Raw genomic sequence first — 20878 nt, forward strand, 5'->3', positions numbered from 1 at the left:
TACAAGCAACCATTCCACCATCCATTAACATGTGCAATTCCTGTCTGATGGCAAGTGGAGCACATCACTTCCTGTGACCTTCGCCATTAGTCCCGGCTGTAATTCAAACGTGTTGTTATGTAATATTAATAAGGCTACATTTCCATGCAATACTGATAGGAAATCCACACTTTTAGTCTCGGCCTACAGTGCAGTGCATCGTGATTAGGCTAGACTAAGAATTGTAAATGAATAATGCAGATTAGAGAGCCGTGTGAAACATTCATCACTTTAGTGAAGGTGTGAAAAACCCATCCATCCCAATAATTAAAAAGGCACCAATACAGTTACGCAACAGAACAGAGAGGGGAACACCAACACAACAGCATCAGTGAGTGGGCCTCTAGTTTCTATTAGAAGAAGACAATATGGTACATTATATGTACAGTGAGGGGAAAAAGTATTTGATCCCATGCTGATTTTGTATGTTTGCCCACTGACAAAGAAATGATCAGTCTATAATTTTAATGGTAGGTTTATTTGAACAGTGAGAGACAGAATAACAACAAAAAAATCCAGAAAAACGCATGTCAAAAATGTTATAAAATGATTTGCATTTTAATGAGGGAAATAAGTATTTGACCCCTCTGCAAAACATGCCTTAGTACTTTGTGGCAAAACCCTTGTTGGCAATCACAGAGGTCAGACGTTTCTTGTAGTTGGCCCCAGCTTTGCACACATCTCAGGAGGGATTTTGTCCCACTCCTCTTAGCAGATCTTCTCCAAGTCATTAAGGTTTCGAGGCTGACATTTGGCAACTCGAACCTTCAGCTCCCTCCACAGATTTCTATGGGATTAAGGTCTGGAGACTGGCTAGGCCACTCCAGGACCTTAATGTGCTTCGTCTTGAGCCACTCCTTTGTTGCCTTGGCCGTGTGTTTTGGGTCATTGTCATGTTGGAATACCCATCCATGACCCATTTTCAATGCCCTGGCTGAGGGAAGGAGGTTCTCACCCAAGATTTGACGGTACATGGCCCCGTACATCGTCCCTTTGATGCGGTGAAGTTGTCCTGTTCCCTTAGCAGAAAAACACCCCCAAAGCATAATGTTTCCACCTCCATGTTTGACGGTGGGGATGGTGTTCTTGGGGTCATAGGCAGCATTCCTCCTCCTCCAAACACGTTGAGTTGATGCCAAAGAGCTCCATTTTGGTCTCACCTGACCACAACACTTTCACCCAGTTGTCCTCTGAATCATTCAGATGTTCATTGGCAAACTTCAGACGGGCATGTATATGTGCTTTCTTGAGCAGGGGGACCTTGCGGGCGCTGCAGGATTTCAGTCCTTCACGGCGTAGTGTGTTACCAATTGTTTTCTTGGTGACTATGGTCCCAGCTGCCTTGAAATCATTGACAAGATCCTCCCGTGTAGTTCCGGGCTGATTCCTCACCGTTCTCATGATCATTGCAACTCCACGAGGTGAGATCTTGCATGGAGCCCCAGGCCGAGGGAGATTGACAGTTCTTTTGTGTTTCTTCCATTTGTGAATAATCGCACCAACTGTTGTCACCTTCTCACCAAGCTGCTTGGCAATGGTCTTGTAGCCCATTCCAGCCTTGTGTAGGTCCCTGACATCCTTGGAGAGCTCTTTGGTCTTGGCCATGGTGGAGAGTTTGGAATCTGATTGATTGATTGCTTCTGTGGACAGGTGTCTTTTATACAGGTAACAAGCTGAAATTAGGAGCACTCCCTTTCAGTGTGTGCTCCTAATCTCAGCTCGTTACCTGTATAAAAGACACCTGGGAGCCATACATCTTTCTGATTGAGAGGGGGTCAAATACTTATTTCCCTCATTAAAATGCAAATCAATTTATAACATTTTTTACATGCGTTTTTCTGGATTCTTTTGTTGTTATTCTGTCTCTCACTGTTCAAATAAACCTACCATTAAAATTATAGACTGATCATTTCTTTGTCAGTGGGCAAACGTACAAAATCAGCAGGGGATCAAATACTTTTTTCCCTCACTGTATCTATGAAACCTGGATTGTATCTATGAAAGGAATCGCACGACCACATTGTCTGATACTAAAGTTGAGGCATATTTATTACAAATGCATGGCCCTCAGGCTGAAAATAACTAAAACATGATACGGGTACCAATAAGAAGACATACTTGTGGAGACACCTTCTCTCATGTTCTCCCAGGCCCGGAACCCAGGAGACTAGAAGCCCCACCCCATAGCACTCCACTATACCATTATCACTGGTCACCTGTGATCAGGAATAGAGGGAGGAGAGAGAGGGAACAAAGGGAGAACAAATGATTGCACAACATAATGGAATTACGTTTCCCATTCATAAAAATACTTAAGAATAACTATGATAATAATTATGATTAGGGCTGTGGCGGTCATAAAATGTTGTTAGCTGGTGACTGTCAAGCAAATAACTGCCGGTGTCACGGTAATTTACCATTAATTAACATAAACACATTTAGCATATCCTGGCTTCCACGCATAGCCTACAAGCCACTGATGTAGACCTTTGGAACATCTAGGCCTTCATTTTAAAAAGTCTAATAAATCCATTTAATATAGCCTACACCATCACAATAAATCCATTATTTATTTTAGACAGGTCTAAAGAAACATGATATGAAGAAAATGTAGTCTATTTCAGGAGAACAGAATAGCATACTCTGAGTTGTCCTTATTTACATTTTAGTAATTAAGCAGAGGCTCTTATCCAAAGCGACTTACGTGTGTGCATACGTTTTAATTATTTTAAATGTATTTTTTTATATTATTATTATTTTCATTTTTTTAAGGCCCTGATCTGGCTATGCCGTATGGCTGTGGGCTACACTAGTTAATTTAGCAGACAAGATTTGATTAGAATTACGTGGCATTATTTTATAGTATGAAGAATACAATACATAGCTGAATAAAATAGAAAGGATATTTTCTCCAAACGTTTTCCGAGGGAGTGCACACATGCGGCTTCTGTGTTGACCGGTTAACAAAGAAACAGGTCCTCCTATATGCTTAATTTAGAGTTATTTATGCAATTTTAGTTGTGATACAAATGTTAGGCTATATGTTTAGATTTTTAACACATTCTAAGGCTGCATGATTGGACTCTAATGATGATTTGATAAAAGTTGCATGTACTGTAAGGCATGAGCTGTTGTTTGTGCAGGCTCCACACACTTCATCAGTCTCTCACAATTTGACAAGCACTTGATAATATTCTCACCCATCAGCCTATTCTTAATTTAATTTGATCTTTACATATAGGCTACCAATATATGTGTGGAATTATTTTGGATTAGAATGGTTTACAAAAAAAACCATGTCATCCGTAGCCTGCACTCAAATAGCGAATGAATGGAGGTTACATGCAGTAACATTTTTAATATGCAAGCATAGGTGGCGCATCCATAAGGATAGGGGAAGCTCAGCTTGTCCTAAAGTAAATTTAATGAAATAGCCAGAATTATATAGCCTAATTAGACTACTCCTGTCTATACAGAAATAAATAAAATCATTCAAAATAGGCTACTAAAGCATGATTTGGCCACAGAGGATATTTAGCTTCTTCCAAAAAAATAAGCTCCTGATTATTTTTAATCGCATTGCCTATAGTCGGAAGGAAAGGCACCGCGCACATTTTGGGCAGATTATTGTTAAGTTGCGACTGTCTGTGAAAAGTAGAGAGGCCAAGCCAGGCATATCGCAATATTTGAGAAAAACACTTGCAGAAACCCAGCCTAAAAGAAGCACAATGGCTAGGACAAACTCCCTAGAAAAGCAGGAACCTAGGAAGAAACCTAGAGAGGAACCAGGCTTTGAGGGGTGGCCAGTCCTCTTCTGGCTGTGCCGGGTGGAGATTATAAGAGTACATGGCCATTAAGGCCAGATGTTCAAATGTTCATAGATGACCAGCAAGGTCAAATAATAATCACAGTGCTTGTAGAGGGTGCAACAGGTCAGCACCTCAGGAGTAAATGTCAGTTGGCTTTTCAAAGCCGAGCATTCAGAGGTCAAGACAGCAGGTGCAGGAGAGAGGGAGGGCGGGAGAGAGGGAGAGCGAGAGAGAGGGAGGGCGAGAGAGAGGGAGGGCGAGAGAGAGGGAGGGCGAGAGAGAGGGAGGGCGAGAGAGAGGGAGGGCGGGAGGGAGGGAGAGCGGGGGGGATAGGAAAACAGCAGGTCCAGGACAAGGTAGCACGTCCTTTAATTTGGCCTATTAAAAAATATTCCACTAATGTCTCCAGTCCAGTGGCGACCCGTCATTCAGAGCAGAACCCCACCTGTTTAGCCTAGCTCAGTGCTTTCTGTGGTGGTGGGGCAGCCAGCGGAAAATACAGAGCATTGGGAACTCAAGACAACTGGGAACTCTGAAAAAAACGAGCTCCGACTGGTAAAATTAGTTTTGAACAGTTATCCAACTCGGAATTCCAAGTCGGGAACTCGGGCCTCTTTCTAGACCTCCGACTTGAAGACCACCAACGTCATGATTCAACCTTTCCGAGTTCCCAGTTGTCTTGAAAGCACCATAAAACCAGAGAATGCCAGACTTCGGTGACAAGGTTTGATGACAAAATTTGCCCACAAGGACTGCTGCGCCATCTTCCAGTTCAAGTGATTACAGCACAACAAAATGTATTGTATGCTGCTGCATAAATTATGTAATATGCCAGGGAGATATGTATACTGTAGCTAAAAAAGTAATACTAAGTGTATGTTGTGTAGTACGCTGTTAGTAGCTCATGTGCCTCGCCCTAATAATTTGGTCCCTTTCCCCCTCATAACTTAGCCTACTGTTCTGACTTGGTGGTGCACATGTAGCCTATAGTCTGTTTTAGAGAAATGTCCTCATTAAATATTGTAAGAGCTTTCATTGTCTGCTTACATGGCCCCTTTATTTATCCTACGTTTCTGACTTGGTGTACAGGGAGAATACTATAAGAACAGCTCATGTTCTGAATTCTGTCACTGTACATTTGAAAAGTGCTAAACAAATAGTTATATTGACTATGTCCGTTTTAGCTCACTCATTAAACAAATAGTTATATTGACTATGTCCGTTTTAGCTCGCTCATTAATGTCTTAATCAAATTACGGATGGCGTCTTATCCGCTCATAATTCCCTTATGCCATAGTTTGAACATCTCAGATGACAGTAGAAACCACATTTGTTTAAGCAAGTCACCCATATCAGCTAGGTTTTTTAAAAAGGCAGTAAATGAAGCTGAATGAACTGTTTTGCTACCAGAGTGGAGGTAAGGATTCACTCCATGGTGCTGAAAAGAAAGCTCTTGCTGTTGGACAGCTTTATGTAGGCCCTAACAGTTTGTGGACACTGTTTGTTACCATCATAGTGCAATTCATGTATTGTTTAGTGTTGTATTGTGTTGTGTAGTGGCTTTGCTGGCATGCATCTAAAAACATTTTCTGGGACTTTGCCCCACTAAGATTTCCATGCTAAAATCGCCACTGCTCCAGTCATAAATAAAGTGTAGTAGAATTGCATTAAATGTGTTTATAAAAGGTCACATTTTTCACATGCAAAGAAAAAATAAATGTATCTGATATAGCCTAGGCCTACATACTCTACACTGTACCCACTTAGCCATGCAATGAACATTTATTTTTTTGAACAGTGATTTAGTTATGTTATTAGCAACCCAGTATCACAGATTATTGTGAAATAGACACATTGCTTATTGGAAATTTGTGACAGGCACACGAAAAAATATATTTTTTCATGTGCAATAAACGATTTTGTATACAGTGCATTTCAATCACAGATAAAGACCAAAGGTTACTTAAGACAGAAATGATAGGAGGTAGATAGAAGGGAGGTTGGTTGGGAAAGATGGGTGGGCATCTAGCAACCCAAAGGTTGTCTGTTTGAATCTCATCATTGATAACTTTAGCATTTTTGCTAATTAGCTACCTTGCAACTACTTAGCATCTTGGCTAACCCTTTCCCATAAGCCCAACCTTTTACCAACCATTTAACCTAACTCCTAAACCTAACCCTTTAACTACTTAGCCAGCATGTTACCTAACCCTAACCTTAACCCCTAAACCTAACCCTGACCTTAACCCTTAGCTTAGCTAACGTTAGCCACAACAAATTGGAATTTGTGTAAGGCACACGAATGCGTTATGAAAATGACATATTGCTGCTTTAAGCCTCTCATAGACAGAAGATTATGGTTTGCGTACATAGGCAGTCACGAATTTTGAATAAGTCATTTGTGTCTATTTCACAATAAGCTGTGATAGTATTTTTAGACAAAATTATGACTATCCAATCTACTCATCACATTACCAATAGTAGTGTCGTGTCTGGACTATCATTATATGTGAAGACTTATTTATATCAAATCAGTTCTCTAGGTTTAATTATTACGTGATTAATCTAATCATGTAAACATTAATTAACAAGAAAGTCTGGGCACCACAGAAAATGTTGAGATTTACAGAGTCATCATTTTCTGAATTCAACTCTTCAGACATTTTAATATCTAATAAATTAGTCTTCTAATAATGAATTATTATTATTACTTCATCAGTTCTCATTACAGAACAACGCAAACCCTTGGATATCTGCACAAAACCTAGTTTCCATAATGAATCAGCAATATAAAAATTGGCTTAATGATTTATTTACTAACTAACTAATCACAGAAATACATAACAAACAAACAGTAGATACTGGTTACTAACAATGATAGAAAAGTCCCTAGTGGGCTAAGCTGATATGACGGCTTGGTAGACAAAGGAAAGGAGTGGGGACTGGGAAAGACAAAATGGATTCACTACACACAGTGGATAATTATAATCATTGAAATGCTAATCCTTTGCACATGAACGGCCGTTCATTTGAGAATAATTGCAATGCATATATTTACATCGGTATGTCGTTGTTGTCTTCTCTGTTGGAATCCTCGATCGTCCTGTAGAGTTCATCAGAATCTCTGGTTAACACCCCCAAAGTCACAATGTCTTTCGTGGTTAGAATGGATACTTCAGAGTACCATTCGGAAGATTAGATGCTTCAGCGGTTGTCTGTATTCTTGTTCTGGGTTTACGTCATTTGTAGCTGCAGACTAGTAATTTGACGTCTAGAATTTCTCACTTATTCTGTAGTGATCGATAGTCTCAGAGTTAAATCCTTTCCAGCCACGTAGCCAACCCTACACGCTGTATGGTCTCCGTGGCCTATTATAGTTCTTAACCATTTCACATGAAGCATCAGCTACATGTTTTCTAGTCTAATGTGAATTTCGTCAGGAGTGGGTTTTATACACTTCAGAGAAAAGGGTGGTTCATGACGCCGACGTAATATCTATGCTCACGTGGACTTGGTTAACTTTATATGAAAAACCATATTTTCTCATTTAGAAGGTTAACATCACGTTACATCTTTTCACAAATAGTTTCATATTTACTCATTCATTTGACAGTATTTAGATGTAAACCTGACAGATGGGATATGTACACTTTAAGAGAAACAGTTGTGTGTTTCCTGTCCTTCATGAGATCACCAAATGAAACACACTCGTCGTGACTGTTCCTTAAGTGTCCACGGACCATTCCCGCATTCTCAAAAATAGAAATATTGTTTAGTTTTCCCATTTTGGGGATTAGGAGGTTTGAACAAAGAGAAACGCTTTGTTCTGGTAGACTCTCTCCCTCAGTACTGCATGGCAGTTTCTACCAAGTATTTATGACCTGTCGTGAAGTCATAAAACTTGTGGTGGGGAGAGTGAGAGAGGGGGGAAGCCACGATATACACCACCAAAGGGCCACGTCGTGACAGTAGGCTATCTTACATGTCTGCAAATGCTATTATTCATGTAATGCTTTATTATAAAGGGGAATTATTATGTTGAAAATGATCTCCCTCAAACTTGAAACTCACGTTCCACCTATTTAGGCCAGTTAGACTACACTAGTTGTAAAACGGATTATTGTGCTTAATTTTAAGAATTGAGCAATAAATATAGCAACGGGAGAAAGCTGTGGTCCTCTTTTAAATAAATAGTTGCCATTCAAAACTCTGTTTTCACACACGATTGCACAATGACTGGATTTATAAGAACACACGTTTCACTAGGGTCTGTAAGCCATGTGCTCTCTAACCGTGTTCCAGGGGTCGTAGGCCAATAGGCTACGTTTGGAGTTATTTGGCCACATTAGTTATGATACAAACCTTATCGAAACATATAGGCCTAGGGTACATGAGGTGTGCGACTATTTGAAAAAGTCACAACCACAAAAAAGTATTGCTCTGTTTCTTGTCTTACTGCAAACTATGGTCATCATTCACAAGTGATAATACATCATTCACAAGTGATAATACATCATTCACAAGTGATAATACATCATTCACAAGTGATAATACATCATTCACAAGTGATAATATTGTCACCCATTAGACTATTCTTAATTTAATCTTGTCTTTACATATACTAAATAATATATGTGTGAAATTAGTTTTGATTTAGAGTGGACTGTTATCATGCACTTGTGCGAACAGTTGCAGGGGGGAAAATACATGTAGTCTATGCACTTGAATAGCGAATGGAGGACGCTTTTCTTGTGGTTTATTTTCATGCCAGCCAGGTAGGCTATACTCCTGTTGTAAAGAGAAGCAATGTGCTTAATATTATGAAAGTTGAGACATAAATATAGTAAACCTAGCCTATTGAAGCTGATGGGATCCTCATCGTTTTATTAGCGGCTATCACTCTGTTTTCTCACGCAATTGCATAGCCCAATGAAATGTTTTACAACATGAGCTCATGGCCTCTCATGAAGTGTTTGATTAGATTTTTTATCACATTTGCATTGATGTCAGAGTGATTAGAGGGACAATAGAGTGCTGAGTAGCAGGCCATTAGTGACTAGCAGTTAGCAAGTTTGGTAGGCTACTAATGACCAAAAGAAGCATCTGAGCGCAGTTTTGGAGAAGCCTAGTTACCGTGACTAAATGTGGAACGTGGAATTTGACTGCAGTCATGACTAGTGACCGCCATTGTGTGGCAGTAATATGGTCACCGTAACAGCCCTGATTATGGTACGGACCAGTATAGAATGATGGATGAACATAAACATTCATACATCCACTCTCATACTCAGCCCCCCTTCTAGATTGAGATGGCAGGCACCCCATGAAGGCCTCCCTTCACACGCCCATCTATTACTTAATAAAGGGCCACAGCCAATCAAACCTGCCTTAGATAAGATCACACAATGACTTGTGTAAAGACTGTTAAGCTACTACTGCCTATGTACGTAAACCATAATCTTCTGTCTATGAGAGGCTTAACGCTGCAACATGTAACTTTTTGGGTGACCTGACCAAATTAACATAGAAATGTGAGTTATAGATCTGTCATTCTAATTGAAAGCAAGTCTATGTGGGATATGTCTATGCTTCCCGCTCTTAAGTTTTGTTTTTGCATCTTTTACTTTTGGTTTTGTACACCAGCTTCAAACAGCTAAAAATACAATATTTTTGGTTATTGAAAATATATTTCACAGCGGTTTAGATAGTACAATGATTCTCTACACTGCTTGTTTTGTCACATAAACTGAAATTAGGCTAACTATTCGATTTGAGCAACCTTTAAGGTACGCCAAACCCTTCCATTTAATTTGACCTTGGAAAAAATCATATATTATGTACTGCTAAGTCAGGCTTTTTAAAGAAACTTGTTCACAATCAGGCCATGTAAATGCTGCAGTGGGGGAATTTTTGTGTCACACTGCTGGAGAATCTGCTCAGCATAGCAAAGTTCCAGTCAGTGTTCCCTCTGTATGAAACAAAGCACAGTTTACAGAGCTGGCCCTGTGCTACCCCCTTATCTGCCTTAATTACCTCCTGGATTTTAGGTGCACCTCGCAGTTTAATGGAAACTGTGCCTATAATGACTCTAATTAGCACTTTCTTTCGACTTCATTAAATCCATTTCCACACTTAATGCATATTCAGTAGCTTTGCGAATCAGCATCTCACTTCTTTAAGGAGCCTCTGAGGTGGTTGATGCGGTATATTTGTACGTGACTTAGTCCAACTAATACTGAATAGTGAATACAAGTTAGAAATTAAGTTTACAAAACTGGAAACACTCTAAAGTCACATGAACAAGATTGGCTTTTATGTTGGCTTCAACTGCATCCTATTATAGTGGGATACAGACAGTCATTGGCATGACCGAGGCATTGATGGCGGACAGGCACTCTGCAGCGCTGTCCTTTGAGATAGAACCGCTCTCAGCTACACTGAACAAAAATATAAACGCAACCTGCAACAATTTCAAAGATTTTAGTGAGTTACAGTTCATATAAGGAAATCAGTCAATTGAAAGAAATTAATTAGGCCCAAATCTAGGAATTTCACATGACTGGGAATATAGATATGCATATGTTGGTCACAGATACCATAAAGAAAAAGGTAGGGGCGTGCATCAGAAAACCAGTCAGTATCGGGGTTGACCACCATTTGCCTCATGCATGGCGACTCATCGCCTTTTCTTTGGTTTGCTCAGGCTGTTGATTGTGGCCTGTGGAATGTTGTCCCACTCCTCTTCAATGGTTGTGCGAAGTTTCTGGATATTGGCTGGAAATGGAAAACCCTGTTGTACATACACTACCGGTCAAAAGGGTTTTTCTTTATTTTTATTATTTTCTGCATTGTAGAATAATAGTGAAGACATCAAAACTATGAAAAACACATATGGAATCAAGTAGTAACCAAAAAAGTGTTAAACAAATCTAAATATATTTTAGATTTTAGATTCTTCAAATAGCCACCCTTTGCCTTGATCACAGCTTTGCACACTCTTGGCATTCTCTCAACCAGCTTCATGATGTAGTCACCTGGAATGCATTTCAATGAACAGGTGTGCCTTCTTAAAAGTTAATTTGTGGAATTTCTTTCCTTCTTAATGCATTTGAACCAATCTAAGTCCATTAGAGGTACTAGCCTCAGAAATTGCATCCCCAAAAAATGCTTCACAGAGTTCAAGTAACAGACACATCTCAACATCAACTGTTCAGAGGAGACTGTGTGAATCAGGCCTTCATGGTCGAATCGCTGCAAAGAAACCACTACTAAAGGACACCAATAAGAATAAGAGACTTGCTTTGGCCAAGAAACACGAGCAATGGACATTAGACCGGTGGAAATCTGTTCTTTGGTCTGGAGTCCAAATTGGAGACTTTTGGTTCCAACCGCCGTGTCTTTGTGAGAAGCGGTGTGGGTGAACAGATGATCTCTGCAAGTGTATTTCCCACCGTAAAGTAGGGGGAGGAGGTGTTATGGTGTGGGGTGCTTTGCTGGTGACACTGTCTGTGATTTATTTAGAATTCAAGGCACACTTGGCCAGCATGGCTACCACAGCATTCTGCAGCGATACGCCATCCCATCTGGTTTGGGCTTAGTGGGACTATCATTTGTTTTTCTACAGGACAATGACCCAACACACCTCCAGGCTGTGTAAGGGCTATTTGACCCAGAAGGAGAGTGATGGAGTGCTGCATTAGATGACCTGGGCTCCACAATCCCCGACCTCAACCAAATTGAGATGGTTTGGGATGAGTCGGACCACAGAGTGAAGGGAAAGCAGCCAACAAGTGCTCAGCATATGTGGGAACTCCTTCAGGACTGTTGGAAAAGCATTCCAGGTGAAGCTGGTTGAGAGAATGCCAAGAGTGTGCAAAGCTGTGATCAAGGCAAAGGGTGGCTATTTGAAGAATCTAAAACATAAAATATATTGGATTTGTTTAACACTTTTTCGGTTACAATATGATTCCATATGTGTTATTTCATAGTTTGATGTCTTCACTATTATTCTACAATTCAGAAAAGAGTAATAATAAAGAAAAACCCTTGAATGACTAGGTGTTCCAAAACTTTGGACTGGTAGTGTATCTATCCAGAGTATCCCAGGCCATGGAAGAACTGGGACATTTTCAGCTTTCAGTTTCTGTAGACATTTTTTGTTTGTGTAAACCCACAGTTTCAACAGCTGTCCGGGTGGCTCCTCTCAGACCATCCGGCAGGTTAAGAAACCGGATGTGGAGGTCCTGTGCTGGCGTGGTTACACATGGTCCGTGGTTGTGAGGCCTGTTGGTAGTTCTATTAAACGACATTGGAGGCGGCTTATGGTAGAGAAATGAACATTAAATTATTTGGCAACAGCTCTGGTGGACATTCCTGCAGTCAGCATGCCAATTGCACGCTGCCTCAAAACATGAGACATCTGTGGCATTGTGTTGTGTGACAAAACTGCACATTTTGGAGTGGCCTTTTCTTGTCCTCAGCAGGAGGTGCACCTGTGTAATGATCATGCTGTGTAATGATCAACTTCTTGATATGCCACACCTGCCAGGTGGATGTATTATTTTAGCAAAGGAGAAATGCTCACTGTCAGGGATGTATAAAAAAAAAAGTGTGTGCACCAAATTTGAGAGAAATAAGCTTTTTGTGCTTTCATTTCAGCTCAAGAAACATGTGACCAACACTTTACATGTTGCGTTTTTATATTTTTGCTCAGTATAATTTGGCCCTGTTTACAGAGCGTCCCATTGTACTGAACATAATGTTACCCTTCCGCACTCCTCTGCAAACGGCGGTGGTAATCGCTATCATCAAGGTCTCATTTGCTGATGTTTAGACATTAGTAATGACCCTCTGCACTGGGCAGGAGGAGTGATTCAATCACCAGTGCCAGGAGAGGAAGAGAAGCATTGGATTTCTCAGACCTGAGCTGAGCCCTCCTTTTCTGGGGCAGATGATGCCTCGTCATGTGCCGAACGTGCTGGCTTCAGCCCAAAGATTAACATCCACAACCAGGGGGCTTTGAGTTTGACACCCGCTGTTCACTTCTATATCTAAATCTTGCTACCTGGGATTACTGGTCGTCATTCATTTATGGCAATAATTCAGATCCATACTCCTTTGTGTATCATCATTCTGTATTCCAGAGTCTGTGAGATGGGCAATGCTGAGTAGTTCACTCTGGAAACTTAACCCAGAGCCTCCAGTGTTGCCTTGATGTCTTTTCCTTTCGTGATCTAAGAGATTACCCTTTCTTCTCTGTCTTCAGCATCCTCAAACCATTCTGGGAACATGAATAAGGCTCACCTTTAAGCAATTATTGGAGCTTAGTGTTAAGACTGAGACAGTTAGCAAACACATTCGTAGCTAACGGTAAGTAGGTCTAGGCCCACTCTTGGGGCTTTCAGCTCATGTTTCAGGCTGACTACTAAGCAGCCTGTGTTATATTGGGTTCATCCCGTCAGTGATGAATGCATCCATCTGCAATCACAGATTCAGCGTTCACAATGCGTTGTACAAAAATCTATTTTGTACTGCTCTGTGCTCTTTAAGTGCTGTCTTATTCATTAGCCCAGTCACTGTCATTATGAGAACATCTCAGGCAGCAGAACCACACATTGATCTCACCTGGGGAGATGGGGATGGTAATAACACATGGAGCCTAACATAATGATTCAGGAGCAGAGGATATCCTTTTAATTAAAGAGGGAGGATATGGGTTTTGGGAAACGGCTAGACTTGTGATAAAGAAAAAGACAGGTAGCAGCAATACTTTGATGAGTCTGCAATCGATACAGAACTTTGACGTTGATTTGTTTCACTCTTGTCAGTGCATTTCGTTTGCGTTCTATTTGAAACAGAACACATAGGCCTAAATCAGTTCATCTCTCGCTCTCTTTTTTTGAAGAGGATCCTGGGAGAATGCTGAGTAAGCTCATTCCAAAGCCCTTGGCTCTACTAAATGGCTGTAGGGTCCGTGCTGCAGGAACTGACGGTGCTGAGCCGTGCCTGGCTGCGTGATAGAGATAAAAATGGATGGAGGCTATATGGGAGGTAGTCCTGGGTTCCTCTCAGGTCAAATGGAGGGGAGAATCCATTATGGAATGATGACACCACATCACGGTTCTCTGCCAAAGCCATCTCACCCGCTGAGACCATGGGACAACAGACCGCACTCTCTCTCTCTCTCTCTCTCTCTCTCTCTCTCTCTCTCTGTCTCTCTCTCACTCTCTATCCATCCATCTCTCTCTCACTCCCTCCCTCTTTATCTCTCCCTCTATCTCTCTCTTCACATGTGGCTAGCTAGATTGCCGCACTAACACCAGATAGGCACAGAACTTTTAGCTTTCTCCCCTAATCATTTGTCAAAACAATTATGGAAATTAATTCAGACTCAGCCCCTCATTGCTTGTGAGAAACGTCACAAGCTGGGGTCCTTTCATTCCCCTAAAATGCATTTCAACGAGGACATGATTATTTTATCTAAAGGATGGATATGATTAGGCCTAAGGTCTATAATGGGTATTGAGCTGAGATACTGCTGCATAGGTCTCTTATCTCCTTTGAGACATGATAATGTGCTTGAAGGATTGCAGGGGAGGTTACAATAGGAAGCCAGGAAGCCCTGGTGGGTTTGTATTTTCTTGAATAAACCTTTGATAAAAATGTTGACCTACCTGGTTGGGTACAATGTGTTGCATTTACTATCATTTGATGAAGAGCCGTAACAGACAATCTTAAGGGTGATAACAAAAGAAGTCTGTTTAAACATATTATAAAAGGTTTTGCATATCAAAAACACTGGCAAGTTGGCAACACATTTAAGAACTTCACAGTCCTTCCGATGTTTTCACCCTGGTGTACAAAATATGGATAGAATTCTCAGAAAAGGGCATTTTATTTTTCCTTTCTTTTCTATCTTATTGTGATGACAGGCTTTTGTACTAAGTAAACAAGGATTATCAAAAGTATTCAACTGTTCAGCATGATGAATTATTGGATGTGTGTATCTGGCGAGAAAACAAATAGCCTTATTCCGTAGGGCAGCAGCCCGGAGCAAACACCCTGGATCAGTAGGGGGAGGATTAGATTAGGGGACATTTCTCATGGCTCTTAAACTGTAAATGTAAAACTCATTTTCTCCCAAAATCACTTTGTAGTCAGATTATCCGGGCTTTCAGTTGGAAGTAATTTTGGGGGAGTAAAGGTCAGCCACTCACTCAACTGTCAATCATGCGTCTCATAAGTGTTTTATGACTGCAGTCAGACAGTTAATGTAATGAGAAACCTTTTACTTTCAGGACAATGCTATCATATCATCATACAAAGCTTGAACTTTCTTGCTGATGTACATTAAGGTTACTTTTATCGCCTGAACCGGAGAAGACTGCTAACGCGTCGCCATACAGGTTTTTGCTGAGGGACATTCACTTTGATCTCCAGCACCCGTTCAAAGCCATTGGATATGCGTTTGTTCTATCCTGTCTCCCATTCTAATTTTCTTCCCGCCTCCCCAGGTAATCTACGCCCTCAACACCAAGAACGACGAGCACGAGGCGGCCATCCAGATACTGAAGGAGGCGCACGAGGAGGAGGTGCAGCAGATCCTGTCGGAGACGCGGGAGAAGATCATGCAGTACAAGGGCAAGATCAGTGACGAGATGGACCTGAAGCAGCGCATCCAGTCAATGGAGGAGTCCATGGAGCTGCACGAGCGCATGAAGCGCCAGGCCCTCGCCGAGTTTGAGACCTACCGGCAGCGCGTGGAGGACATGCAGCTGTGCACCGAGGCTCAGCACACAAAGCGTGTTGTCACCATGTCCCGCGAGGTGGAGGAGATGCGGCGCTCGTTCGAGGAGAAACTGCGCTTCTTCGGCACGGCGCAGGCCCAGTTTGAGCAGGAGAAGAAGCTGGCGCTGGAGGAGCTGAAGGCCAACCATCGGCAGGAGGTGTCGGAGCTGCTCCGCAGCCACCAGAGCCAGAACCAGAACCACAGCAAGGACCAGGAGAAACTGGGACAGCTGCACAAGGCTGAGGTGGAGTCCCTGTCGGAGCGCGTGGACGAGGTGAAGGGGGACAAGAAGAGGCTGGTGGAGGAGTATGAGGCTAAGCTTAACAAGGCCCAGGCCTTCTACGAGCGCGAGCTGGAGGCCATGAAGCGTACGCAGCAGCTCACCGCAGACAACCTGCAGGCCTGGAAGAAGACTGAGGCGGAGCTGCGGAGGGAGTTCCACATGCAGGAGGCAGCGCTGCAGAAGACCCTGGGGAAGCTGCGCTCCGAGCTGCAGAGGGTGCAGGAGGAGGCCCGGGATCACAGGGAGAAGTCCCACAAGTTGCAGGCCTCGCTCACTGCAGCCGAGAGCAACATCAAGGTAAGATCGGCTGTGGAGATACCCCTCTGTGGCTTAAATGTCCCAATGAAAGGCCCCAAAGCTATTAGTCTTAAAGAGATACACATGTCCACTTCATAGTAGAAGATATGTAGCTAACGTTGATGTTGTATTATTACGGTAATCTTTCGTTTAGCCCAGAAAGCATTTAATACAGATAACTGCCAAAATAAAGGAAACAGCAACATAGTGTCTTTATAGGGCGTTGGGTCACCACAAGCCGCCAGAACAGCTTCAATGCACCTTGGCATAGACTCTACAAGTGTCTGGAACTCTGTTGGAAGGATTCGACTCCATTCTTCCACAAGAAATTCCATCATTTGGTGTTTTCTTGATGGTTGTGGAAAACGCACTTTAAACTGCCTTTGCTCCTTTGAGACCCCTCTTTCAAAGTCACTGAGATCTCTTCTAGCCATGGTAGCCAAAATAATGGGCAACTTTCTATACTTGAGCCTAAGCATGACGGGATTTTAATTGCTTAATTAATTCAGGAAGTGTTTCCTTTATTTTGGCAATTACCTGTGTGATAATCCTGAAAATCCCAGTGTGATTTAATTGTAATTTAATAATACTGGTTACTATAGATATTCCCTTTCAGTAAACCAAAGACCTAGTCCCCGTAACATGTATTGGTGGGACTGTGTTATATGGATAGCTCCCAGGAGCCCATCCAGTCAGTTTAGTATGAGATGGGTGCCTACTGCTTATCAGGAAGGCAGGTGTGACACGATGATATCAGCCATGCCACCACAATTGGGTTTTTCATTAAGAGGAACAAAACAAACTGAGAGAGCGATTAAAGCATGTCCTCTCTCCCTAAACGGCTCATTGCACACACACCTGCACCTGCTCATCGGGGAAATCACACCCTACGGACCAATCAGAATGGGAAATCACACTATACTAGACAATCAAAATGCATCCCCTGTTTCACTCACTACCAGATGTTTATTTTACTGTAGCTACATGTTGTGTCCCTCTACAAAGAATGCAGACTTAATTTAGGCCTAGTGAATGGCAGACAACTTGGAGAAAGAAAGCCGGGCTGTAAAGGTAGTCTACATTTGGCTCTTAAGATACTCCATCTTATCATCAAATAGATTTTGGGCAAGACTTCTGTGGTTAACACCCAGATATTCAGATTCCGTTAGTGAAATAGATTCTTGCTTGAGGAAATGTAGTCCCTTAATCTATTCATTTAAAGAACATCAACTTTTTTTTTTTTAATCTGCCAAACGAGTCAAGATATTTATTAGAACACCACTTGCAAATGGGCTTTATTCCCATGGGAAATGTAAAGCTAAGTGCCTATTTCATGGCCAATCCGATGTATTATTTCATAGGTAACGAGTCCTTGAGAGCAGTAGACAACATGCACTATGCTGTAAACGCTGTCCAATTAAGAATGAAAAGTGTTTTTTCTCTCTACATCTCTACATCTCTACAGAGAGTGAAAATGCAGGAATTAAAAAAGAGAGTGATGGTGATAAGACAGAAGGAGAAAGAAAGAGAAAGTTAAGTGATAATTAGAGAGTATGAGTGAGTAAGTCATATATACTGTTTCATTGTTTAGGGAGAGTGAATGAACACAGTGAGTTGACCCTGTGCTACAGTAGGTGTGTCTGTGCCTCGGTAGTGTGGGCTAACCTGTGCTCTGTGTCTGTGCTTCAGGACTTGAGCAAACAGCTGGACGAGGTGACGCAGGATGCCGAGATCGTGGAGATCCGACAGAAGGAAGCCGAGTGCGAGCTGGAAGCCACCAGAGATCGTGTGCAGCAGCAGGCCACAGAGATCCTCCTCAAAGCCAGTGAGTTAGCATGCCACCCTCCTCCCCACCTCCTCTCTATTAGCGTTCTTAACCTAGCGGTAAACGCTGCACTCTCCTTCTCTTCCCCTTGTCTCTCTTCCCCCCTCCTCCCTCTGTTACTGGCAGTATACACCCTACTGCACTCTTTCCCTCCTCCTCTTTTCTTTTCCTCCTCCTACTGACAGACTATGCACCCGCTTCTCCTCCTTCATGCTCTCTCTGTTACAACCCACAGTACTACACTACCTGAAAAACACGAGTGAATAGTGGCCTACTGCACTCTTGGTCCTACATGATTCCCACCAATATTGAAGTCTATGCATACAGTATCTCAGCAAGTCGTGAAATAATGTTGGTTCAATTGACCAGCCTTTGCCTCCTGAGTGGTGCAGCGGTCTAAGGCAATACAGATCCGGGTTCGATCCCGGGCTTTGTCACAGCCGGCTGTGACCGGGAGACCCATGAGGCGGCGCACAGTTGGCTCAGCGTCGTCCAGGTTAGGGGAGGGTTTGGCCGGGCCGGGATGTCATTGTCCCATCGCGCTCTAGCGACTCCTGTGGCAGGCCGGGCGCATGCACGCTGACACGGTCACCAGGTGTTACAGTATGGTGTTTCCTCCGACACATTGGTGTGACTGGCTTCCGGGTTAAGCGAGCAGTGTGTCAAGAAACAGTGCGGGAGTTGCAGCGATGGGACAAGACTGTAACTACGTGTACTATGTATTTTTGTAAATAACAGCTGGTGCACGATATCTAAGGATGTCTCGAGCTATTGCTCGTCTGAGGTAGAGTATCTTATGATAAACTATTTTTCGTAGCTGTTTACGTACCACCACAGTCAGAGGCTGGCACTAAGACAGCATTGAATGAGCTGTATTCCGCCATAAGCAAACAAGAAAACGCTCACCCAGAGGCAGCGCTCCTAGTAGCTGGGGACTTTAATGCAAGGAAACTTAAATCCGTTTGACCAAATTTCTATCAGCATGTTAAATGTGCAACCAGAGGGGGATAAAAACTCTGGACCACCTTTACTCCACACACAGAGATCCATACAAAGCTCTCCCTCGCCCTCCATTTGGCAAATCTGACCATAATTCTATCCTCCTGATTCCTGCTTAGAGGCAAAAATTAAAGCAGGAAGCACCAGTGACTAGATCAATAAAAAAGTGGTCAGATGAAGCAGATGCTAAGCTACAGGACTGTTTTGCTAGCACAGACTGGAATATGTTCCGGGATTCCTCCGATGGCATTGAGGAGTACACCAGATCAGTCATTGGCTTCATCAATAAGTGCATCGACGATGTCGTCCCCATAGTGACCGTACGTACATACCCCAACCAGAAGCCGTGGATTACAGGCAACATCCGCACTGAGCTAAAGGCTAGAGCTGCCGCTTTCAAGGAGCGGGACTCTAACCCGGAAGCTTATAAGAAATCCCGCTATGCCCTCAGACAAACCATCAAACAGGCAAAGTGTCAATACAGGACTAAGATTGAATCGTACTACACCGGCTCTGACGCTCGTTGGATGTGGCAGGGCTTGCAGATCATTACAGACTACAAAGGGAAGCACAGCCGAGAGCTGCCCGGTGCTACGAGCCTACCAGACGAGCTAAACTACTTCTATGCTCGCTTCGAGGCAAATAACACTGAAACATGCATGAGAGCACCAGCTGTTCTGGAAGACTGTGTGATCACGCTCTCCGCAGCCGATGTGAGTAAGACCGTTAAACAGGTCAACATTCACAACGCCGCAGGGCCAGATGGATTACCAGGATGTGTACTGCAAGCATGCGCTGACCAACTAGCAAGTGTCTTCACTGACATTTTCAACCTCTCCCTGTCCGAGTCTGTAATACCAACATGTTTTAAGCAGACCACCATAGTTCCTGTGCCCAAGAACACTAAGGTAACCTGCCTAAACGTCTATTGACCCGTAGCACTCACGTCTGTAGCCATGAAGTGCTTCGAAAGGCTGGTCATGGCTCACAACAACACCATTATCCCAGGAACTCTAGACACACTCCAATTTGCATACCGCCCCAACAGATCCACAGATGATGTAATCTCTATTGCACTCCACACTGCCCTTTCCCACCTGGACAAAAGGAACACCTATGTGAGAATGCTATTCATTGACTACAGCTTAGCGTTCAACACCATAGTGCCCTCAAAGCTCATCAATAAGCTAAGGGCCCTGGGACTAAACACCTACCTCTGCAACTGGATCCTGGACTTCCTGACGGGCCACCCCCAGGTGGTAAGGGTAGATAACAACACATCCGCCACGCTGACCCTCAACACATGGGCCCCTCAGGGGTGCGTGCTCAGTCCCCTCCTGTACTCCCTGTTCACTCATGACTGCATGGCCAGGCACGACTCCAACACCATAATTAAGTTTGCTAATGACACAACAGTGGTAGGCCTGATCACCGACAATGACGAGACAGCCTATAGGGAGGAGGTCAGAGGCCTGGCTGTGTGGTGCCAGGACAACAACCTCCCCCTCAACATGATCAAGACAAAGGAGATGATTGTGGACTACAGGAAAAAGAGGACCGAGCACGTCCCCATTCTCATCGACGGGTCTACAGTGGAGCAGGTTGAGAGCTTCAAGTTCCTTGGTGTCCACACCACCAACAGACTAACATGGTCCAAGCACACCAAGACAGTCATGAAGAGGGCAACGACAAAACCTATTCCCCCTCAGGAAACTAAAAAGATTTGGCATGGGTCCTCAGATCCTCAAAAGGTTCTACTGCTGCACAATCGAGAGCATCCTGACTGGTTGCATCACTGCCTGGTATGGCAACTGCTCGGCCTCTGACCGCAAGGCACT

General features: G+C 43.0%; 1 protein-coding gene across 5 annotated transcripts in view; it reads left to right on the plus strand.

The window, feature by feature from the left end:
• Positions 1–20878, plus strand: part of LOC106607780 (protein FAM184A) — a 154885-nt gene that overhangs the window by 67968 nt on the left and 66039 nt on the right. For all 5 annotated transcript variants that reach the window (XM_014205128.2, XM_014205127.2, XM_014205130.2 and 2 more), the window contains exons 3-4: positions 15362–16216; positions 17906–18041. In XM_014205128.2, the coding sequence (XP_014060603.1) occupies positions 15362–16216; positions 17906–18041 (991 nt within the window). The remainder of the gene's footprint in view (positions 1–15361; positions 16217–17905; positions 18042–20878) is intronic.

The sequence above is a fragment of the Salmo salar genome, chromosome ssa06, assembly GCF_905237065.1.
Source record: "Salmo salar chromosome ssa06, Ssal_v3.1, whole genome shotgun sequence".
NCBI lineage: Eukaryota > Metazoa > Chordata > Actinopteri > Salmoniformes > Salmonidae > Salmo > Salmo salar.